Here is a 25,113-nt window from a genome sequence, read left to right on the forward strand (position 1 = left end):
TGTTAACTATAGTTATAGCTGGCTCCTTTGAAGGAATACAGATACTTTAACAGCTGTTTATGTGGACAGAGTTTATTTTCACATTTAATATGTGTGAGCATGAGACTCAAGTCCTCTTGGACTCACCAGGCTTAGTGATTTCTGTTTATTTTCTTTGTTAGTCATGCATTCAGTTACCTTTGCCTTACCTTTCTCTAATATTTTTCCCAGTTAGGTTATTTATTTGTAAGACAGCAAACATGAATTTTTTTTTTTTTTTTTTTAGCAAACATGAATTAATTTAATTAAATCACATTTTGATTCTTAATACTTAGAAACCTGTTGATGGGAAAAAATGGTCTAGTTCTGACTGGACCTTGGATCCTCAAGAACTGGCAAGTAAATTTAATTCTAAAACCAAAGCCATTATACTGAATACTCCACATAACCCCATTGGCAAGGTGAGTCTTTGATCTCTTTTTACAGCTTCTGACCTATCATTTTCTCACATGTTTAATCATAATTGGCTCTGCTCTCTTATTTTCTTTATACATATAGGTATATACCAAAGAGGAACTCCAAGTAATTGCTGACCTTTGCATCAAATATGACACACTCTGCATCAGTGATGAGGTTTATGAATGGCTTGTATATCCTGGAAATAAGCATTTAAAAATAGGTACTGGTTATTACATAGAGTCACAAATCTAAATGTGTTTGGGCACGTGTGGAACAACTGATTGGAAAGGATCCCAGAACAGCTTTAAAATGCTCCTTGCAATGGGTAGCTGTCCATATGAGCACTTAAATGGTATTTGAATAAATGATGCTTGAGTGAATTAATAAACAGATTGAAGGACAAGGAGTATAAACTAAGGGGAAGAGATTTTTGGATCATACTATAAAGCTATGAAACCAGAGAAGTCATACTCTGAGCTATATCCTTGGCTTTTTATCAAGAATCCATCTATGACTTGGTACATAAGATACAGGGAGCTTACTTGTTCCCAAGCAGGACTGTCTATGCTGAGCAGGTTGCCAAAATGCCAAATCAACAGGAGAAAATTGCAGGGCCAGTGAGCTATTGCTGCTTGATCCTTGATTCTTGGCTGGGAATTCTTCATCACTACTTGGCCATCTCACAAGTGCTTCAGTGTCTTCTGGAGTTGTTCAAACTGATATCAACTATAGCATAGCATACAGTCTATGCTAGGCTATGTATGCTAGGCTGTATGCTAGGCTGCAGACTTTGGATCTTTGCACTTGCCCTTCCAATGCCAGAAACACTTTTCCCCCTAGATATCCACATGGCTCAGTCTCTCACTTCCCCCAGGTTTTATTCAGATGCCAGTTTTATGGCCACATTTAAGATAGTAAGTTTTCCTTCCAGCATTGCTTTACTTTTTTTTCTTCCTGTTCTGTTTTTTCCTTTATAATGAATGTGAAGATCTATATTGTTTACTTCTACCTGCTAGAACATAGTGATTTCTGTTTGTTTTCGTGTCTTCTGAATCTCCAGTTTCCAGGAGAGGATCTTGCACGTGATGATGATCAGATGATCAGAATGCAACTGATGAATAAATGAATAGAAATGAAAAAGGAAAGGGAAACTAAAATCACTGTCACAGAAATCAATAAATAAAAAAATTAGTGCACTTATATATCAATAGTTGCATATATTATAATTATCCCTATGGTGCATTATAAATTGTAGAAATAGGACAAAGCAAGTGCTTGAGGGGATCAAAAAAGGAGTGGGCAAAAGATGGAATTTGTTTAAGCAGAGAGGTAGAAAGAAAATTCATATCAGATATGAGGCAAGGAGATATAACAGGTCAAGATATAGCACGAGTGGTTTATAAGAATATAACAGGCACAGATGATAATGGAAAAGTAGGGGTAATTCAGACAGCCTTGAATATGAGAACAGAGCTTAAACTTGTGGAGGGGGGTCAATGTTTCTGAAGCCCAAAGCTTCAATAGAGAGCACCTCAAAGCCACAAAGTTCACATCTTGAAATAAGGATGTATTGTCTTCCACCACAAGAAGCAGTTTTCCTAACAGGAATTTAATAATTAGAAGAATTCATTAGGGGCTCCCGGGTGGTTCAGTGGGTTGCGCATCCAACTCTGGTTTTGACTCAGGTCATGATCTCAGAGTTGTGAGATTGAGCCCTGCGTGGGGCTCCATGCTTAGTGGAAAGCCTGCTTGAAGATTTTCTCCCTCTGTCCTTTTCCCCGGTTGAGCATGCAAACATGCTCGCTCTCTCGCTCTCTCTCTCTCTCTCCCTAAAATAAATAATTTTTTTTTAAAGTCAGTATAAGGGCAGCCCGGGTGGCTCACCGTTCTAGCGCTACCTTCAGCCCAGGGCATGATCCTGGAGACCTGGGATCGAGTCCCACGTCACGCTCTCTGCATGGAGCCTGCTTCTCCCTCTGCCTGTGTCTCTGCCTCTCTCTCTCTCTCTCTCTCTCCCCCTCTCTCCATGTCTCTCATGAATAAATAAATAAAATCTTTTTTAAAATTTTAAAAAATGAAAGTCAATATAAGAATCACAGTTCACTGCATATTTATAACAAAGAGCCATTGAAATAAATACATCAGAGGTTTGTTTTTTTTTTTAATTTTGCCATTAGTATTCACTTGCTAAATGTTCATTTGTTTCACTGATGGTAGCATACACTATCAGATAAATAGTACTTATTTTAAGTGCTTAAGGGGATCCCTGGGTGGCGCAGTGGTTTTGCGCCTGCCTTTGGCCCAGGGCGCGATCCTGGAGACCCAGGATCGAATCCCACGTCAGGCTCCCAGTGCATGGAGCCTGCTTCTCCCTCTGCCTGTGTCTCTGCCTCTCTCTCTCTCTCTCTCTCTCTCTCTCTCTCTCTCTGTGACTATCATAAATAAATAAAAATTTTAAAAAAAAAGATTAAGTGCTTAAGAAAATTTCACGGAAGAAAACTTAAAATTGATTTAAAAAGAATTATCCACATTAATTTGATCACCAAAGTTCTAATGAGCGTACTTTGAGAACTGCTACAAGAGGTGTGCCAAGGCGGGGGAATTGGTTATGTGATTGGATTTGTTTTATAAAGCTAAAAACCAGTATAGGTGAGGATCTGAAATGAGTCAGATTTGCTAGCAGTAGAGTTGATGCTTGTGGGTTATTTAATAGTCAAAACAATGGGCGGGGGTAGGAGAGAGTATAGCATTTGTAGGTGGGAAGGGAACAAGCAGGTATGATTCTGAGACCTCTGGTCCGGCCCCCTTGGCAATGATGAGGCTCTTAAGCAGAGGTGGAGATGTGCTCAGGAAGAGATCTGTGAGGAGTAAGGAATATTCCTGCCTCTCATGCTTTAATCTTGCTAAGTTTTAGTGTCTGTGAGACATGGAGATGTCTGGAGACAAGTGGAATTATAGGCCTGATAGGATCGAATTGTGAGGGGAAATAGTTTTGTCAGTCAACAAAATTTTGTTGATGGTGGAACCCACAGAAGAGCATTTTGTCAGGAAGACTGGATAAACAGAAGACAGCCAGAGATTTGCAAGGTGTGGTGGTGCTTTGACACAGCAAACTGCTGTTATGTGTCAAATTGCAATAGAGTTCATCTTCACCCTTCTTTTCGATGATCTCTGAGGTCATTTGAACTATTTCTGGGCGAAAATCAGATCAAAATGGACAACTAATTTTTTGTAATTTCAATAATTAAGCAGAGAGAGGAATAAGCATCTAATTTATGAATAGTTTTTATTTAACATAAAACATATATCCATGTCTATGCAATAATCCCTCAAATCTTTAGAGTTTTAGTTAACTCAGTTTAGCAATATTTTTCCAATAGATAACTTTAAATGATCTTGGGAACCTGGGGGGCTCTGTCAGTTACGCATCTACCTTCAGCTCAGGTCATTATCCTGATATCCTGGGATGGAGTCCTGCATCGGGCTCCCTGCTCACCAAGGAGTCTGCTTCTCTCTCTACCCCTTGTATGTGCACACTCTCTCTCTCTTTCTCAAATAAGTAAAATCTTCCTTTAAAATGTTTAAAAATAAAGATAAATGATTTTGAGATCTATTATTTGAACCTTTATTACACTGTTTAAACCTCATGTTATAGAAGCCATCATAGTAGAAATGTAGCAGATATTACTTGCTGAAGATATCAAGACATACATTATTAACTCAGAATTTTTAGTTGTTATAACAGCCCATAAGCAAAAAAAAAAAAAAATTATTTAGAAGGTACAGTTTGGCTCCATGAAAACTTAGCTATTCTATCAAATACAGTGGCCTTTGTTACATGAAAGATGCAAAATGGCTATTTCATCAATTTGCAGAGTGTGATAGTATTTCTTTAATATAACACAATGAGGCTTTCTAGCCATACATCATGAATTAACATCATCCTCATGCTTTCACTGAGAGTTTTCCCTGGGGTAGCACTCATCCTCGTGTCTCTAATCTTTATCTGACTTCCACTGAAGCCTAAACCACCTGTGAATGACTCATCTAGCTGCTGTGGCTGATTTAAGGATCATGGGTCATAGATGAGAAGTGCAAAGAACAATTAGTTGCCGTTCAGATATAAATGCGAGCAAGCATACCAACACTATAACTGGTGTTTTGGGTTTGGTTTTATTTTGTTTTTGTATATTCGTTTAAGTAATCTCTACACCCATTGTGAGGCTTGAACTCACAACCAAGAATGTCATGCTTTTCCAGCTGAGCCAGCCAGGTGCCCCTAGCTTTTTTTGTTTTTATTTTTGCTTTTGTTTTTAAGTAATCACAACACCCAACATGGAGCTTGAACTCACAACTCTGAGATCAAGAGTTGCTTGCTCTACCAACTGAACCAGCCAGGTGCCCCTAGGCATTTTTTTTTTAAATGATCAGACCTGCAGTTTTTTTATAAAAAGGTCTGTAGATTCACAGACAATGCTGTGGTATTCTGCTCTGTTTACATGAATTTCTGTAGCTCCCCAAATCTCTGAGATGGAAAGGACATGAACATCCGTATGTTTTAAAATTCCTTAGGGCCCTTTTTATTGAAGTAGTAGAATTTGTTCCTGGATCAGATTCTTGATACAAATGATGTCTCCAGGTTTCTGTAAAATAACCTTTCTGACTGAAAGGTTAACAAAAAAAAACAGAAACCCTCTCTAGAAAAAAATTCTATTAATACATTGATATTGATATATGAATCTTCTAGCATCTGGATAATTAGTATAAAATTCTTTGTAAGTTATTCAGTTGATCAGTTTACTGCTGAATAAAAAAGACATCCACTCTCAGATGGCTAAAATAATCATCCAAATGACTTAACCCTTTTTTAAAAAATATTATGCCTATAACTTGATATTTTCTGGAAAAAAAAAAACCCCTACATTTGACATGTAAGTAGTTTTGATTCCCTTTGTATATAATTTATCACGAAAACATGTTAGGACTGTGTTCATTTCTCTGGGTGATTGTTATTTTCAAAGAATTTTTTTTCTAAATATTGTCCTTATTACTAGACCTTCCTGGTTTGGGATATATATTATTACTTTATTTTTTTATTCATTCATTCATTCATTCATTCATTTAAAAACTTTATTTATTTATTCATGAGAGACACAGAGAGAGAAGCAGGCTCCCTGTGGGCAGCCCATTGTGAGACTTGATCTCAGGACCCCAGGATCATGACCTGAATCAAAGGCAGATGGTCAACCACTGAGTCATCCAGGTGCCCCTCGTTTATTTTTTTGAGAGTGTGCAAGCGACGTTGTGGGGAGTAGGGCAGAGGAAGAAGGAAAGAGAATCTTAAGTAGGCTCCACACTCAGCATGAAGCCCCATCCAGGGCTTAATCTCACAACCTTGAGATCATGACCTGAGCCAAAATCAAGAGTTGGACACTTAACTGACTGAACCACTCAGGTGCCCCTATATTATTACTTTAAAGAAGGTAATACTCTGCATTATATGTCATTTATATTTTTCTCCCATCAAATAGGTGGAACATGTATCATGAAATTCTTTTTTTTTTTTTAATTTTTTTTTTTTAATTTTTATTTATTTATGACAGTCACAGAGAGAGAGAGAGAGAGAGGCAGAGACACAGGCAGAGGGAGAAGCAGGCTCCATGCACCGGGAGCCCGACGTGGGATTCGATCCCGGGTCTCCAGGATCGCGCCCTGGGCCAAAGGCAGGCGCCAAACCGCTGCGCCACCCAGGGATCCCTGTATCATGAAATTCTTTTAGATTACTTTGGAAGACTAGAAATGTCCTAAAGTTTGAAAGGATATGATAATTAATATCAAATGTTAGAATATTCTTTCTTCAAGTCAATCCTCTAAATATCTTCATTTATCTTTTTGTTTTTTTGTATACTCCACAGAAAATACAACCATAACTTTTTGGATTTATATAATATTCCTACCTTTACAAATATTGGCAGATGTTTCACAGTGGACTGAGATTATGTATGAATCCATTTTGGAAATTTCTTTAGCTACCGTACATTTTAGTAGGCACTTTACTTGCATATGAGACTAAGAAAACCGTAGCTTAGGCCACACAGATACGGCTATTTGTTTTCTCTTTGTGTTTACCAACACTCTCAGAACAACATAGGTGTTTCTACAGTACATCTAAAAAACAAGTGAAAAGCTCATGGAATTGCATGTGAAGAATTTCACAACTAAATTACTTGAGGAATCCAAAGAGCAGTGTAGGTAGCATTCTCAAAAGATTAACAAGGGCATCATTTATCAATGTCCAGCAAAAATCACAAGCTTTTACATTCTGTACCTCCATGACTTTATTACCTTCATTCCCTTTATCCCAAAAACCTTTCTTCCCCTTCTGTGACTGGCAAAGTCTATATGGTCTTCCATGTCTCAGCTCAAGCATCACCAGCTGCAGAAAGCTACTCCTAACACCTTCTTCTGTTTTTGTGTGACAGTCCATGTGATTACAGAACTTACCTCACTGTATTATGATTGTTATTTTACTTTTCCTCTTCCCCCACTAGACATTAAACCCCTCTAGATCTGACTTAGTCCCTGGCACCTGGTCATTGCTAATTAGTGTTTGATAAGTTATTAAGTACACGAACGAATGATTTTGTTAAAAATATCAATCAACTTGAAAACCTTTATGCAGTCATTTCTCGTTATATGTGGAATCCATATTTGTGAATGCCCTACTCACTGAAGTAGATTTTTAACCCCAAAGTCAATACTCTTGGCACTTTGTTCATAGACATACAGAGAGGGGTAAGAAATTGAAGTCACCAGATACACATGTTCTCAGTTGAGATCAACAAGGCAACACTCTGCCTTCTTATTTCCACTGATACATAAAGAAGTATCCTTTTCATGGTGATTTTGTTGTTTAAAATAGACCCCAAGTGTAGTGCTGAAATGTTGGCTAATATTTCTAAGGGTAAGAAGGCCATGGTGTGCATTGTGGAGAGAATAAGTATGTTAGATAAGCTCCATTCAGGCACAGGTTCTTGTGCTCTTGGCCATGGAGATATTAAAGGGTGATACCCAAAAGGTATGGGCTTCTTTTGGGGTGAAAAAATATTCTAAAACTGGTTGCCCAGCTCTGCAGATGTACTAAAAACCATTAAATTAAACAGTTTCAAGAAGTAGATTTTATGGTGTGGAATTTATACTTCAAAGGTGTTAGCGAAACACGCATACACCACACACGCGCATGCACACCCAGATTGCCCTATCCCCCAGAGTTTCTGATTCAGTAAGTCTCGGATGCAGTCCAATAATTTGCCTTCCATACTAGTTCCCCACTGGTACTGCTATTGCTGGTGTGGGGACCACATTTTAAAAACTATTGCCTTAGGAATCCTCGAGAAACAGACTCAGAAAATGGGCAGAGTAGAGGTGAGTAAACAATAGCCAGGACCCACAACCAAAACGTTGCCACAGGAAGAGAATATTGAATGCGCAGCTACCACTGACACTGAGCCCTGGGTGCCACAGCTTGTGCGACCACTGCTGGGAACCCTGCTTACTGACACTCCTGCCCTGGAAGTAATTTTGCTCCTTAAAATTATCTAATCTATCATATATTACAGTGTTTTAAAGCACTGTAACATTTTCAATTGTGTTTGGGTTAAAATTACACGATAGTTTATTTATTTATTTATTTATTTTTTTTTTTTTTTTACACGATAGTTTAAAAACCTATTGAAATATACTGATTACTCTATGGTTACGTTTTTAGATTATACTGAATATATATTGACTGGAAAGCAATTACTTAGCCTTTTTTTTTTCTTTCCTATTTAGCTACTTTTCCAGGTATGTGGGAGAGAACAATCACAATAGGAAGTGCAGGAAAGACTTTCAGTGTAACTGGTTGGAAGGTAAGATGCAAAAGAATGTAATTGCTTTAAAACAGGCATGTATTAAAAAAAACAAAAAACAGGCATGTATTTTATTGCTTATAGAGTTTTTGTATGGTGTGTTTTAAATGCGTATATAATCAGTTTACACAAGTTTTTAGACTTAGACTTTGATCTTTTCCTTATTATTTACTAATTTAGCTTTCATGTTGGCCTTTATCCTTTTTGAGACCTGATTGTTTTTTTATTAAGAATGTTTTTATTTGGGACACCTGGGTGGCTCAGTAGTGGAGCATCTGCCTTCAGCTCAGGGCGTGATGCCAGGTCCAGGGATGAAGTCCTGCATCAGGCTTCCTGTGAGGAGCCTGCTTCTCCCTCTACCTATGTCTCTGCCTCTCTGTCTCTGTGTCTCTCACGAATAAATAAATAAATAATAAAGTTTTTATGTCAAGTTCCAGTTAGTTAACATAAAGTATAATATTGGTTTCCAGTGTGCAGTATGGTGGTTCAGCACCTCCATACAACTTCAGCGCTCCTCACAAGTGCCCTCCTTAATCCTCATCACCTATTTCACCCATCCACCACCTACCTCCCCTCTGGTAACCATCACTTTGTTCTCTATAGTTAAGAGTCTGTTTCTTGGTTTGCCCCTCTCTCTCTTTCTCTCTCTTTCTCTCTCTCTCTTTTCCTATGTTCATTTGTTTTGTTTCTTAAATTCCACGTGTGAGGGGATCCCTGGGTGGCTCAGCAGTTTAGTGTCTACTTTTGGCTCAGGGTGTGATCCTGGGGTCCTGGGATCGAGCCCCACATCGGGCTCCCTGCATGGAGCCTGCTTCTCCTTCTGCCTGTGTCTCTGCCTCTTTCTCTCAGGCTGTGTCTCTCATGAATAAATAAATAAAATCTTTAAAAAAACAAAAATTCCACGTGTGAGTGAAATCATATGTTATGGGATCCCTGGGTGGCGCAGCGGTTTGGCGCCTGCCTTTGGCCCAGGGCGCGATCCTGGAGACCCAGGATCGAATCCCACGTCGGGCTCCCGGTGCATGGAGCCTGCTTCTCCCTCTGCCTGTGTCTCTGCCTCTCTCTCTCTCTCTCTCTGTGACTATCATAAATAAATAAAAATTAAAAAAAAAAAAAAAGAAATCATATGTTATTTGTCTTTCTCTAACTAACTTATTTCACTTAATACTGTCTGGCTCCGTTCATGTCATGGCAAATGGCAGAGAAAATAGGTAAGTTTTCATTTTATAAGTAATGAACTAATGGCACTCATTTCTTTGCAAAAAATGTTCAGATTATTGCATGTTAATATAAAAGGAGAAAAAATAATAATAGCTAATATTTTGGCACTTATCATGTGCCAAGTTCTAAGTGCTCTACACATGCTCATTCTCATGATGGCCTTATGAGGTGAGTATAACTTATTTCCCCTGTTCTACAGGCAATAAAACTACTACAGAGAAGTTAAGTAAGTTGCCTGAGGTTATATTGCTGATCAAATCAAGCCAGCACAGGCAGTCTGGCTTCAGAATCCACGAACTTGAGCCCTGCACTATGTAATACAATAGCAATTTACCCAGTTGAAACTTGGCTGTCTGCCAACTGGCATCTCCTGAACATGGCCAAGAAGCAGGGAGTATCAAAAATGGAGCCTGCAGAACCAAGTTATGGAAGAGTCCCTACGGCCCTCATCCAGAGTTACTTTTATCTAATTCAGATAAGCTTTGTTAATCAGAAGCTTCAGATAAGCTTTCACAATATCAGAAGTAGCAAATGAGGAAAGAAAAGGATAATAGCAATTATGGATACTGTTTACCTTCTGAAGGCAAGGTTTAGTCCAGTGGGAAACTTTCCCGCTGAAGAACAGTGTTGCAATGATGAGTAAATACTAATACTGCATTACTTTCATGGTGTGAACATTTTAGGCTTGCCTATATTTAATAATTACATTAAGCTGAGCTACTCAGATTTGATACAGTCAGTTAGATTTGTTTTTTGAAATCTGCTTTTTATCTTTTCCTTTTCCAGCTTGGCTGGTCCATTGGTCCTAATCACTTGATAAAACATTTACAGACAGTTCAACAAAACACCATTTATACTTGTGCAACTCCTTTACAGGTAGGTTTTATGGTAACTTGGGATTGAATAATGGTCTTTTGGTAAAGGTGTTATTTTTATGCTGTGTATTCGAATTGGCTTAGTTCTTCCCATGATGACCTTTTTGAGGCAGGCGGCTAGTATTGTTTGGGAATTTAGGAGCAGACACATATTTGTTGCTATCAAGAATAGATTTTTTTTGTTTATTTAAATACATCAAGTTTGAACTCTGAACCCTCATACATTGCTGGTGGGATTGCAAAGTGCTGCAGATTCTGTGAAGGACAGTGACGACACCAAGCAAAAATATAGATGTGCATACCTCCCAAAGCAGCAATCCATCTTCTGGTAATTTACCCAGTGGCTATTATCTGTACACATAAGTAGCTCTATATGTATACGGCCATTTATTGCAGAAGATAGGAGTTAGTCATTATCCATCTTTAGAATTAATTAAACAAACCATGGTTTATCCAAACATTTACATATAATGTGAATTTTGTATTAGTTTCCTATTTCTCTGTGACAAATTACCACATACTTGATGGCTTAGCACAAATTTTTTGGCTTAAAGTTCTGGAGATCAGCAATCTGAAATGGGTCTTAGAGAGCTAAAAACAGCAGGGTGTCTGCATTCTGGTGTTCCTTCTAGAGGTTGTACGGGAGAATTTGTTCCTTGTCTTTTCCATCTTCTAGGGATTGCTCACATTCCTCGGCTCATGGTCATATCATTCTAACATGACTCTGACTCTTGTGCATAGGGACAGGGGTGGGTGCAAGACTTTCTAATGTCTATCTTTTTAATACTGTTTCTGTGTTTTTAAAAATATATTTATAAAACAGGGATCTATGTATCATCATTCTGTGAATAATCAGAACACCAAAAGAAAAAGAAAAAAAAAAAGAAGTCTTTTTCTGGAAGGCAGTTAAAAGGCCAAAAGAGTATTTTGGCTACAGTGCTAAGGGGGTAACATACAATGTTAAATCGAGTAATCTTTGAGAGCCTCACTGAGAAGGTGACATTTGAAGTATGAACTGAAGCTTAAGTAGTGACATGGGTTATGTAGGGAAGAACCTTCCAGACTATGACAACAACAAGTGCAAAGGCCTTGGGGTAGGCAGGCTGGCTATCAGTTTGCATCCACGAAAAGCACAAGAGTGGGATGGGTTGATCAAAGGACAAGAGTGGGAGGAAATAAATCAGAGGGGTAGCTGGAAGCCAGATCAAATAAGGCCACGTTTGTCACTGTAAAGGCTGAGTGAGATAGGAAGCCACTGGAGAGTTTGAGCACAAGAGTGACATGACCTAACTTGTACTATCAAAGGGATTTGGCTGCTTTATTGAGTCAGAACACTGTTGAAGTGATCCAGGAGAGAGACAGCAGTGACTGAACCAATACAGGGATGGGGAAATGGTGGGACGTGATTGGGTTCTGAATACATTTTGGAAGTAGAGTTGACAGTATTAGCCATTGGTCACATGTAGGGTATGAGAAAGAGAGGGAAGTCCTGCATAATACTATACTTAGGAGAGATGTTTATGTCTCTTGAGCTTTGACTTTTCTAGGGCAATATCTCCTGCTATGGGGAGTGAATAAGTTGCTGAGAAAAAGAAAGATGCAGCTAAGAATCTGGAACACCTTTTCCTGACCCATCTGGTCCTCCATTTTAGCTAAGTGCCTGGCATTTTCCATGTACTCAGATGACTATTTGGAAGCGGGCTCAGGCTTCCAGGGGAACGACAGATTCCTAGGCTGACACAGCTTGATCCTTATTTATCTAAGAATTTGTTAATCCTGGGAATTATTATTAATTCTTTTTTCCTGCTGGCTTCTTTTAGCATGCAGTCTTCTCAGTGATCTTACCCTTCACTGTCTCTCCATGTCATCTCTTACCATATTCTCTTGCTACTCTTCGGCCACACCAGACTCCGTTCTCTCAACAGAACAGACTGCTGAAAAGGTCCTGCCTTTTTCATGTATTTGTTTCCTTATCCCTCCCACTTACCTCTCCAGTAAACATTAACTGGAATCTCCGTAAAAGCAAGGACCATGTTTATCTTGTTTACAATTATATCCCCAGTTTTTAATCACAATGCCAGTATTTAATATTGGTATTCAGTCCATGTATATTTACTGGGTGAATGAATTTATCCTTTAATTCTTGATATTTCTTGGTTCTAATAAATTTCCTTAAAATTTAGCCACTTTGCTGCATTCTTCTACCTCAGCTATTCCAGGTTCTTTATTATTTGCTTATGTCTCCTTCTTTGCACTGAGAACCGGTATTTCTAAGTCATTTCAGTTCACACTCTCCTATCAAGCTTCTGCCCTTCTGCTTGTACAGATCCTTGCTCTTTATGCGTGTCCTGATTCAGACTTATTTATCTTTCCCTGACCTGTTGCCTTCTCAGACACCTACCTGACCATTAAAAGCATCAGTTTTTTCCCTTGGCCCAGTTTCTCTCCTGCCACTTCTGACTTTCCTAAGGAATGATAGAGAAGTGACTCCTGAGGTGCCTGGGTGGCTCAGTCAGTTAAGCATCTGCCTTTGGCTCAGGTTGTGATCCCAGGGTCATGAAATAGAGCCTTATGTCAGGCTCCCTGCTCAGTGGGGAGTCTGTTTCTCCCTCTCCTACCCACTTGTCCTCATTTTCCCTCTCTCTCTCTTCTCCCTCTCTCTCAAATAAATAAATAAATAAAATCTTAAAGAAAAAAAAAAAAGAAGAAGTGACTCCCCATAGTCCGGACACTCTTTTCTTTTTTTTTTTTTTTTTTTTTTTTTTTCGGACACTCTTTTCTAATCGCTAAGGCACTTAGATAGTTCTGGGATATGAATGATTAGAATTCAGATTAGAATGGCATCCCTATGGGGAGTGACACAGTGGGTCAGCTTTCATTTCCCCTGCATCCTCCAAGGTAATGGGAACAAGCTGACTAGTTCATCATTTCTCTGGTCATCTTTCAGACTTAGATCTAGCATGTCATTCTACAGCTCACCTCAACGGAAAATAACATATCTTTTCAATTCCAAGCAAGCCATCTGTATACAATACCTGTTCTTCAGTTTGAATCTTCATGGCTCATTCTCAGTTCTTCACATCAGATTTAATCATTTACATGTAACTGATTCCTCCATTAATTGATACAGTCTAATATAAGCTCACAGGAATTCAACTCTAATTCTCTGACTGACTTCAGTCTTGATTATACCAATAAACTCAGCAATAAATAACATTACCATATTTCCTTTCCACATGTTTCGATCTTAACATGCAGGAAGCCTTGGCTCAAGCTTTTTGGATTGACATCAAGCGCATGGATGACCCAGAGTGTTACTTTAATTCTTTGCCAAAAGAGTTAGAAGTAAAAAGAGATCGGATGATACATTTATTTGAAAGTCTTGGCCTAAAACCTATAGTTCCTGATGGGGGATACTTCATCATTGCTGATGTGTCTTTGCTAGGTTAGTAAGAATTTTTATTATTTCAAATATATGGAAACTTATGGGTGAAATTATATTAGAATTAGGGAGTAAAGATTGGTGTCAAAGCTATATCAGCTTTTTATCTACAGAAAAATGGCTTTTTGCAATGCCAGTGTATTTGTTTGTTTTAATAATCATCTTGAGTTTTAGGTCCCTGACCTTAAAGTGATTGTTAACATGGCTATGGAGTCAGTTATTTTAGGTATTCTATTAAACATAGAATTTGGGGGATCCCTGGGTGGCTCTGCGGTTTAGCGCCTACCTTCGGCCCAGGGCGTCATCCTGGAGTTCCAGGATCGGGTCCCACGTCAGGCTCCCTGCATGGAGCCTGCTGCTCCTTCTGCCTATGTGTGTCTCTGCCTCTCTCTCACTGTGTGTCTCTCATGAATAAATAAATAAAATCTTAAAAAAAAAAACACACATAGAATTTGCTATCATCTTGTTCTTGCGTGTAATTACATGGAATAATATATGAACCCAGGGTTCCTTTGAGTAAAATTTTAGTTTCCTTTTTACTTAAGAAAAAGAAGATTACTAGAATGTTGATGCTATCAGAGAATGTTTGCTATTTTAAAATATACTGAAATCTCAGTGTGGAGCTGGGCAGGTGGGAACCCCCTGGGTGCCTGTGGGGTTGTAAAAATAAAAAAAAATTTTTTAATTAAAAAAAATACACACACACATATATATACTGAAATGAAGTAAAGAAGGAAAGTAACGTTTATTCAGACTCTACTACATGCCTAGCATTTTCAAACACATTTTTGAAGTAAGCTTTGTTAGCTCCATTTTTTTTTTAATTTTTATTTATTTATGATAGTCACACAGAGAGAGAGAGAGGCAGAGACACAGGCAGAGGGAGAAGCAGGCTCCATGCACCGGGAACCCGACGTGGGATTCGATCCCGGGTCTCCAGGATCGCGCCCTGGGCCAAAGGCAGGCGCCAAACCGCTGCGCCACCTAGGGATCCCCCGTTAGCTCCATTTTTAAAGATGTGAAGAGTTGGGAAGTTTTAAATAACTTACCTGAAGTCACAGAACTAGATTCCAAATAGTTTTGTCTCCAAAAAGCAATCATCTTTATATTACCTAAAGCTGTTTTATGTACTTCTGACATGCCATACTAATCTACAATTAGAAGCATGAAACATTTTGTATAGAACTAATTTTCTTAAAAAAAAACTATAATATAATAATAGTACATTTAAAAGCATAATTTATTCTGACAGAAGTTATAGCCAAATAGTTTAAGTTTTTTTTCTTTCTCTTTCTTTCTTTCTTTCTTTCTTTCTTTCTTTCTTTATGTATTCATTCATTCACTGATTCATGAGAGACACAGAGAGGGAGAGACACAGGCAGAGAGAGCAGCAGAGTTCCCACAGGGAGCCCAATGCAGAACCTGATCCAGGAACCCCGGGATCACACCCCGAGCCAAAGGTCAATGCTCAACCGCTCAAGGGAGCCATGCAGGCATCCCTTGTTTTAAGTTTCTAATACAGTAAAGTTAATATTCCACTGAACTTGAAAAGCCTTTTATATACCAAATTTTATAAGGCTGGAAACTTTTGATTTTATAACAAAACTGTGACTATTATTTTTTTAATTTGTTGTGAGAGAAGCAGAAGCCATGATGCCCAGAGATTTTTGCTGTCCTATTGCCTGAAAGCTGTATATATTTGGCTCTCCCAAGCTCCATTCTTATATAAAACCCCTTAAGATGTCCTATACTCTGAGGTTTAGAAATCACTTTCCCTATGTCATGTCTAAATATATAGCTCATTTCATGAAATGATAAAAAAGAAAAAGCTGTTTTATCACCTTTAGTTTTGCTTTTGAATCGGAAATCCATAAGATTTTCAACATGAATTATTTTTAAAATAAGCGATTTATATTCTTGATCTGCTTCCAAAAAGCATTTAAGCTAACTTATATTAAAAAGTTTACTATGTAATAATATATGTGTGTGTATGTAAATGGATATAATAGAAAATCAATGTCACATAGGATGGGGAGAAAGCAAATTTTTCATATAGGTTCATATGGTATTCTGAATAGTTTTAACCTAGGACTGAACTTTGTGGCTGCAAGGGCAAAAAGAAAATAGAATTAGTTACATAATTCTTGGATAAAGGGAAACTTAACAGATTTTTAGATATGAATAATTCTTCCCTGGAACCAAACTTTTACAGATAGTAAATTCTTTTTTTTTTTTAAAGATTTTATTTATTCATGAGAGACACAGAAAGAGAGAGGCAGAGACACAGGCAGAGGGAGAAGCAGGCTCCATGTAGGGAGCCTGACGTGGGACTCAATCCCAGAACCCCAGGATCACGCCCCAGCCAAAGGCAGACTCAACTGCTGAGCCACCCAGGCGACCCCAGATAGTAAATGCTAAAAGGAATTCATTGCATTATAATTCTAACCATCAAAAAGACAGCAGTGCAACTTTTGTTAGGATGATTGCATTAAGCTCTTAAATAGTTTTCCATTTTATCTTCAGTCAATCCACCCTGCTTGAAATACTAGTTTAGGTGTCAGATCCTGAGTATGTGTGGTTGTAATAGGAGCAGAAAGGACTTTGGTTAGAAAACCTTTTATGATAATTGGGGGGGTGGGGGGGGAGATGTCACTTCCTTTTCACCTGTGGGAGAAAAATGTTAATTTCTATAAGATACTCCTACATATGAGGACAATTTATTTTCTTTTACTCTTTCATCTGTTCAGATTAATTTGAATGTGAAAATTCTTACAAATACTAGAGATTGGTCCCACAATTTACTAAAGACAAAAGCAAGAAACAAAATTTTCTTTTGATGGTACCTTGAAAATAAAAATACACCATAAGATTCATGAACATAATAATTAACTCCCTTTACAATTCATAGCAGTGGCCAAGTGGTTAACATTTTTAAAGTACTTATGATATAATTGGTATTATACTAAGAACTTTACAAATATTCCATTCTAACAAAAGCACAATGAGATTGATACTATCAGCTGGTTAAGCATCCATCTCTTGATATCGGCTCAGTTGTGGTCTCAGGGTTGTGAGATCAAGCCCTGTGTCAGGCTTCACACCCAGCACAGAGTCTGCTTAAGTTCATTTCTTCCTCTCCCCTCTTCTTCTCTCCTTTTCTCTAAAAAATTTTAATTAAAAATTTTTTTAATTAATTAATATAAAAATAACTGTTCTTGAAAAAAAAAAAAACCTATCTGTGAATTCTTTACTTCACCATACAGTATGAAACTCCAGGAAATTCTGTGAATATCTTCTGAAAATATTATTACTTGTGACAGATTTAAATGAAATACATCTTGCCCTCACATATAATACATAGACCAATGAATTTTCATTTTTGTTTTAGATGCAGACCTCTCTGATATGAAGGACAGCAATGAACCTTATGATTATAAATTTGTGAAATGGATGACTAAAAATAAGGTAGTGTTTATTGACCTTTGAGATACTATGCTATATTTTATGGTTAATTTATGAAGGATACTTGCTGACATGTTGTAATATGATATTCCACTTATGGCTATGTGAAGGATTTTTAAAACATTTTTCTTTTTGGAAGTTGTACATATTCAGAAATATCTATTTGTTTTTAACATTTAACATCCTAAAAATACATTTGAAGTAGAAGTAGTTTTCCTATTTTACTTTTCTATTTATTTTTCAGAAACTGTCAGCCATTCCAGTTTCAGCATTCTGTAATGCAGAGACCAAGTTACAGTTTGAGAAGTTTGTGCGATTTTGCTTCATTAAAGTAAGTTCCTTGTTCTATTCCAAAACACATTTATGATGTCCTTCCTTCTGATTTATAAAGCATTTTTAAAGCATTTTTTTCTATTTTTAGGAATGATGTAGTTATATGCAGTTTTCAAATTTTGGCCTGCTGCCATGAAATTAACTGCCCACCAGAACAAAACCCAACACTTTGAAGTGTTGAGTGTACTGTGTATTACAGCATGATCAGACTCATTGCCGTATAACAATACAGTGTCAAGCATGCAATCAAAAATTACGAAACATGTGAAGACATAAGAAAATGTGGCCTTTGGGGTGTCCAGGTGGCTCAGTCTGTTAAGTGTCTACCTGTGGCTCAGGTCATGACCCAGGGTCCTGGGATCAAGCCCTGAGTCCAGTTCTCTGCTCAGTGGGGAGTTTGCTTCTCCCTCTCCCTCTGCCTCCTCCCGCTCCTTGTGCTCACTTGCTCACTCGCTCACTCTCTCTCAAAAAAAAATAAATGAAATCTTAAGAAAAAAAGAAAATGTGACCCTTAATAAAGAAAAAATTAGTCAGTAGAAATAGATCACAAGGTGACCCAGGTATAGGAGTTAGCAGACAAGGACTTTAAGGCAGATACTGTGTGTATGTTCAAGAAATTAAAGGAACATATATTCATAGAACAAATTAAAACTATAAAAAAAATCAAGTGGAAATTCGGAACTTAAACATGTAATATCTGTGTGAAAAATATATGAGGCTTAACAAACACAGAGAATTGAGGATATCAAGAAAAAAGGGCTTACTTGAATTACAGATTCATAGAATTATCCAATCTGAAAAACAGAAAAATTATTTTTAAGTAATGAATAGAGCCTTAGGTCTATCAGACAATATCATGTGATAATACATGTAATTAGAGTACCAAAAAAAGAACGGAATGTGGCAGAAAAAGTATTTTAAGAAGTAATGGCTAAAATTTTCTCATATTTCATGAAAAGCAACTTAGAGATCTAAAAGTTAGTGAACAAAAAAATAAATAAATAAAAGTTAGCGAACTAAAAAATTAAAAAAAATAAAAGTAAACTACAACAGGATATAAAGAAAGCCACACCTAGACACTTTATACTCAAACTGCTGAAAACCAAGGGCAATGGTAAGATCTTGGAAACAGCCGGAAAAAAAACTATACCTCACATGCATATGAATTTAGCAACTTCTTATCAGAAAAAAACAGAGACCAGAATACAATGAAATGACATCCTCAAAGTGCTGAAATAAAAATATATCAACCCAGAATTCTTTTTCCAGGAAAATAGCCTTTAAAACGGAAAATGAAATGTAATATTCCTGACAAATGAAAGCTGAGTGAATTGCTTACCATCAGATCTGTACTAAAACAAAAATCTGAATATATGCATTATTGCTATTTTTAAGATATGATTGCTACTGAAGACAGGCTCAACAAGATCCAGAATCTCTTTTTACCAACACATTCATCTATTAACCTAGTCAGAATGATGTAAACATTGTTTTCAGCTTTGAGAGACAATCTCAAATCTACAAACTCTGGAAGACTGATCCAGAAGACAATAAATATGTTAACAATCTAATAGTGTCAACATTTAATTGACTAAAATGTAGAAGAAAGAGTAAGGCCATTAATATTCTCATCTTACAGTGGATCTAGAAATAGAGGTGTATCTTTTGAAGTTATAAGCAAAACTAATAAAAGTAACAAGATTTCCTGTTTTAAAAATCATAAACACAGCCCTTCCCCATTCTCTTCTTGAAAATTATTAAAAACAAGTAGGAGAATGGAAAACAGATTCACAAATTCCCAGTAAATGAAGAAGAGTTGCCAAGTACAATGAAGGTAAAGGGAAGACACCTAGAAAGTCTCTTGTGTCTACATCTTCAAGTTATAAACAGAGCCAGGAGGCAACCTACTCATCTAGAACAATAAGACAGTAAGTATATAAGTACACTGGCAGTGGGAGCTTCTCCAGACTCATTTAGCATCATGCAAGGCAGGATAGAAACATACAGCTATATAATCTAAAACCTTTGTTGAGCAGGGTGGAAAGGAGATTCTGGTTGGGTCATAGATTTTCTCATTCACTCCTGTCATTTTTGCTCCAAGCTATGTTAGAGCAATGTGGAGGAGATAGATTAAATTGGAAGTAGCCACTTAAAATTAGCCGAGAGGAAAGAAAAATATATATCCCCTTCTTACCACTGAAATCCACATCAATCTTATTAAATTTTATTATGAGCCAGGGAGGGTTTCTGCAGTCCTCTAGTGCTACCCTGGCTCCTCCCTTACACATTTCTGTAGCTAAGTCTTCAAATCATAAACGAAGTCAGTAGGTGGTATTCATTACCCAAAACAATAGGAACAGTAGGTGTACTAGCAGTAGGAGATTACAAAGGTAATTCAATCAAAAATGACTAATGAAAAGGAATCAGCTGTGAATCTATAAAATATACTATTAGGAAAAAAGGAGAAAGGTACAAGGAAAACCAAGTGTCAGAAAGAGAATATTCGGTCAGAAAAATGTTGCTATAAGAGCAAATAAAAATTGATAGTTCAAATCCAAAACCTTTAAAATGAGATTAAAGTAGAGATTTAAAAAGTTCAGGGAAGATAATGTCAGATAATATAAGAAGATAATATAGGGGCACCTGGGTGGCTCAGTGGTTGAGCATCTGCATTTGGCTCAGGTTGTGAGCCCAAGGTCCTGGGATTCAGTCCTGCATCGGGCTCCCCATGGGGAGCCTGCCTCACCCTCAGCCTATTTCTCTACCCCCCCCCCCCCTGTGTGTCTCTCATGAATAAATAAATAAAATCTTTAAAAAAAAAGAGAGAGAAGATGAAATGGCAACCTTTCAGAGCTCAGGCACAAAACTGAAGGAAAACAATGAAGCTATTGGTAATTGTAGTGACATTGGAAACAGCACAGAGAACAGTGAATACTTCTGTAGGCATGATAAGGATTAAGAAAAGGGAGCAAAAGAAAAAAAAGAGAGAAGAACAATGATTTTTAAAGTATTAGAAAAATCATAGATGTGGAAGACAAGTGAAATATGTAGAATCCCATGGTGGGGAAACAAATGGAACCTAAAAAGACTTTTATAGCTTTATTTTAAGAATGTTTTCCATTAAAAAAAAAAAAAAAGACAAATCTAGCAATTGAAAGGAAATGACTTGTCTCAGGAAAAAATTGTCACAGAACAATTAACATTAGAATACATTGGACTTAAAAGATAAAGAATTCTTCGGCATCTGCACAAAAAGACCAAAGCGTTCATGGGGGGCAGGGTAAGAGGATCAGTGTGGACACACCCCCTTTACGTCAACACTTGATATTGGAAGATAGGAAAGCCATAGCAAGAGGTCTCTAGGGAAAACTAACATACCTGACTCACCCTCTTGGAAAGGCTAAAAATAAAAGAATGGCAAAACATGCCTAGAAAATGGAAATTGAAAGAAAGTAAGTTCAATTTAAGGCAAAATGAGCCAAAACAGCACTTTACAGCAGTTATGGGTAAAATCCTCAGCAACTATCAAATATATGAAAGGATATCCCACTTTAATCATATTACAAGAAATGAAAATTAAAACTGCAACAAAACTGTATGTTATCTATTAGATTGGAAACAACTGAACAACTGAAAAGTTCCATAAGACATTGTTATAGACAGTGGGGGTATAATTTGTAAAATCTCTTAACAGTGGTTAGTTTGGCCATTCCCATCTAAATGTAAATGCACCTACGTCTTAACACAGAAATTCTACTTCTGGGATCTTTTTCTGTGGATTTACTTGCACATTTTGAATGACTTATGCTCAAGGATTTTCCATATTTGTAACTCCCTTCTTTGACAGTGAAAAACCCTGGCTCTCATCGTGGAATCACTTCTTGAATCACTCCCTCTGTATGGGCCACTCCCCCTCCAGCCACCACCCCTGATGGACATCCTTTACCCCGCTCAGGCTTTGACACTTTGTGCTAGACTGCTACTGCTGTCAACCTCTTGCAGAAATGCCCTCCTCCGACTCTCCAGCACTGCACACCTGGCACTGTCACCCACTGCATGGAATCCTTCACCCCTCATATGCTCTGACACCCTGTGCCAGTCTACATTGGCAGATGCCTGCATCATCCTGTCTAGGTTCTAACATCCTGCACGGAGCCACCCTGCCATACAGATGCTGACTTACCCAGCTTGGATTCCAACATCCTGTTCTAGTCAACACTGCCCCTTGCCATCACCAACACCTCATGCCACCCACATCGGAAACCCTCCTTACTCCACTCTGGCTGCAACATCCTGCACCAGGCTGCCTGGGCTCCCCCTGCCTCCATATATGGACACCTGCTTCACTCAGCCCCACCTAATGGCTTTTCGATTACTTCATTCTGTAGAGAGGAAAGAGAAAAGAAGTAGAAAAAGCAGAAGAGAAAAACAAAAGCTTGATTTTTACTGTTTATCTGTCAGTTTAATTTTATACCATGAATATACCTATTCAAAAAGCAAATGGATTTTATTAGTAATTATAACTGAAACTTTGAAGGTAGTGGACATAGTAATGTGAGTGAACAATTTTTCCTCATTCAGAGCAGAGAATTGTGAATTTTGTCTGAAGTCAATAAATAAGGAAATAGAACCAAATGCATTAATTACATCTTGGAGATAACCACTAGAACTAAAACCAGAAGTTGTCATAAAAGGTTGTCTTGGGATGGTGGGCATAGTGGAAAGGAGTAGGGAGAGGAGGAACAGATGATTCTTATTCTGTGTAAGCTCTTCTATACTTTCTGATTTGTTTCTATAACTATATATTAATTTGATTGTTGTCCTTTTGTAGGTCTGCCTTTTCATTTTTACTTTGAAAAATTCTCTTCACTTGGGATCAGATATTCACTTAAATCTTCATTTAGTACTATTATGTTTTATATTTTTCTGTTTATTTATGTTTTACTTTACCAAAATCTATCTTTATTTTAAAGTCCACAGATCATTAGAGTACCTATCCAAAACTTAATTTAATGAATGATGGCTGTAATTTGCTGAACTTGCCTATTTTCAATTAGGCAAACAAATGCCAACTAGTAGTACCATTCACCATGATTGTGTGTCAAAGAATTATCTTCATATTTGTAAATGTCATTTTACCAGAGGAGAAACTACAGATTTTAGTGCTTTTAGTGAACTGGCATTTTCAGTAAACTTTTCTGAGCAGCAAGGAAAAAGAATTTTTTCAGAAATCTTAGCATTGGATATAAATGTTGGAGGTAAACACAATCAATAAATACCACACAATTTTTCAAATGGAAAGGATTTCACCCTTATTAATTCCTTTCCTAAAGACATTCAAATATCCCAGCTGGATATTGAGTCTCAATCCTATAATCTCCCAAGCTTATAGCTGGACATAATGTGGCATGTCAGGTCATACACAAAAGGGGGTGAGATGAGAGGCAAGAAAGCAAAAATAATAAGTATTGATCCCATCAGCACATCTCTCAGACTCGCTTCCAGCATCATGTCATTTATGAGTCTTGGGTCTTCTTTGGCACTGCGGGTTGCTTGGGGTGCTACAGTGGTTATAAATAGTAAAGAGTGTCCATACTGGTGGATGTGGTTTTGACTGGGATCAAGTTAAACTGTTTTCAGTCTGAACTGCATTTAACAGTTTGTCGATCATTTTCTTTGTGATGTTTTTTGGCCTCATGCCAGTTGATTTGTACATTTCTTTAGTGTCAGGATAGCGGCAATAAATTGGCAGCCAGTATCACAAAACAGTATAATGTAGTGATAAGTGTCACACTTCTCAGGCTCCTCTAATATTGAATTCTTAGGTTCATTCACTTTTCCAGCCAGACAGTAGTGGGATATAACATTATAAATAATTAATTTGTTTGTTTTGCTGGGCTCCTTAAAGAGCTTCAGACCTGTGTAGTAGGCCACCAAGGCATGGGAAGATGCTACAGATGCTGTTTTCCAGTTTCTGTCCATGCTCCTCCAAGAGTTGTGGCTTTATACAGGCAAGGCTTCCAATGACTCATCTGAAGGCATGACCTCCAAATAAACACTCTGGAGTTCATTGCTGCAGAGGCCAAGGAAAAGCTAGAGTCCATCTGGGCCCTCCTCAAGTTACCAGAGGTTGAAGAGCACCCAGTTCCCAAATCACTTCATGACTTTTCCTGATCCATTGACTGGTATATTTTTAATATTTAAGGATTTACTTCTCTTGAATTTATTTGATATGTAATGAGATTATTTCATTTATTTACAGAAAGACAGTACACTGGATGCTGCTGAAGAAATCATTAAGGCATGGACTACACAGAAGTGTTGATAAAAGTCGAGTTTCTATTAGATGACCTAATATGGAATTGTTATTTAGTGCTGCCATCTGCTGGATATTGAAAAACAAATATTTCAGTACAAATGAAAATTGAACAATTTCAAAATGTTAAAACCACTGGAGTTTTTTCATTTTGTTGTTTTTCAGTTGAAATGGTTGAAAACACCTTCCACTACCATCTTACATCAGGCAATGTAGGATTGTGGATAATAATTATGAGGTGCTGGTTGATGCTTAACCTCTCAGTGCTTCAGTTCCCTCATCATAAAAGGGGAATAAAATATAGCACCCACTTTATGACACCTGGCTGGCTCAGTGGGTAGAGCATATGCAATTCTTGATCTTGGAGTCATGAATTAGAGCCCCACGCTGGACATGAAATCTATTTGAAATAAAAAAAAAAAAAAGCACCTACTTTAGATGAAGTTTGTGAGGATAAAATGGATTGATATATGTAAAGCTTCAATAAACACTCAACTTGTTAGCCAGTTCCATTTCTGCACTGTTGTGTAAAAACTCTTAGCCAGTTCCACTCCCTCAACTCCAGGTCCTTGCTTTGTCTATCCACAAGTCTAACCCTCCCCTTTGTTTACCAATGGCTTTGAACTTTGCTCACAATTTTGCTTCTCTTTCCCAAATACTGCCATCATCCAGGGTGACTTCAAGGTACACATGGATTACCTAGGCTTTTGGTACTTTGACCTCACCTTTGGCAATGTTCACCTCCACTCCTCTCTCCACTTCAGCCACCCACCTCCTTGGGTACACCCTGAACCTTTCATCATTTAAGGCTGTGCCACCTATGAGATAATAAATTAGTCATCTCAGACTGTACCCACTTATCCCTATAGTATTCTCTGAGTGTGTCCCATTTGTTCTCAAAATATCACTTCATCAAACTCACTATAATTTCAAATCCACTCTTTCTCAAAAAATGGTCTATGGCCCTCTTAGAGCAGAATCATAATCAATCTGTGAGAAGAGATGCTGGTCTTCACCCTAGACTTGCTGAAAATAATTTCAGGATCTGGTCCTTCCAAGGTGATTGTTTTACCCACTGAATTTTGATAATCACTGCTCTAGTCCTTGGAACCCTCT

The 25,113-nt window shown here is 37.6% G+C and overlaps 1 protein-coding gene across 4 annotated transcripts in view; it reads left to right on the forward strand.

Annotated features, from left to right (window-relative positions):
* The window catches only part of KYAT3 (kynurenine aminotransferase 3), a 66,650-nt gene extending 42,147 nt beyond the window's left edge, over window positions 1–24,503 (forward strand). For 3 of the 4 annotated variants that reach the window (XM_041749301.1, XM_041749303.1, XM_041749300.1), the window contains 8 exons: window positions 315–440; window positions 538–658; window positions 8,272–8,348; window positions 10,356–10,445; window positions 13,703–13,889; window positions 17,275–17,351; window positions 17,593–17,679; window positions 23,944–24,503. In XM_041749301.1, the coding sequence (XP_041605235.1) occupies window positions 315–440; window positions 538–658; window positions 8,272–8,348; window positions 10,356–10,445; window positions 13,703–13,889; window positions 17,275–17,351; window positions 17,593–17,679; window positions 23,944–24,006 (828 nt within the window). In that variant the 3' untranslated portion in view covers window positions 24,007–24,503. Of the gene's footprint in view, window positions 1–314; window positions 441–537; window positions 659–8,271; window positions 8,349–10,355; window positions 10,446–13,702; window positions 13,890–17,274; window positions 17,352–17,592; window positions 17,680–17,769; window positions 18,026–23,943 lie in introns of those variants that run through there. The other variant, XM_041749302.1, reaches the window with a different exon arrangement.
* Window positions 24,504–25,113: the final 610 nt, after the last annotated feature.

Source organism: Vulpes lagopus, chromosome 3 (genome assembly GCF_018345385.1).
Source record: "Vulpes lagopus strain Blue_001 chromosome 3, ASM1834538v1, whole genome shotgun sequence".
Lineage (NCBI taxonomy): Eukaryota > Metazoa > Chordata > Mammalia > Carnivora > Canidae > Vulpes > Vulpes lagopus.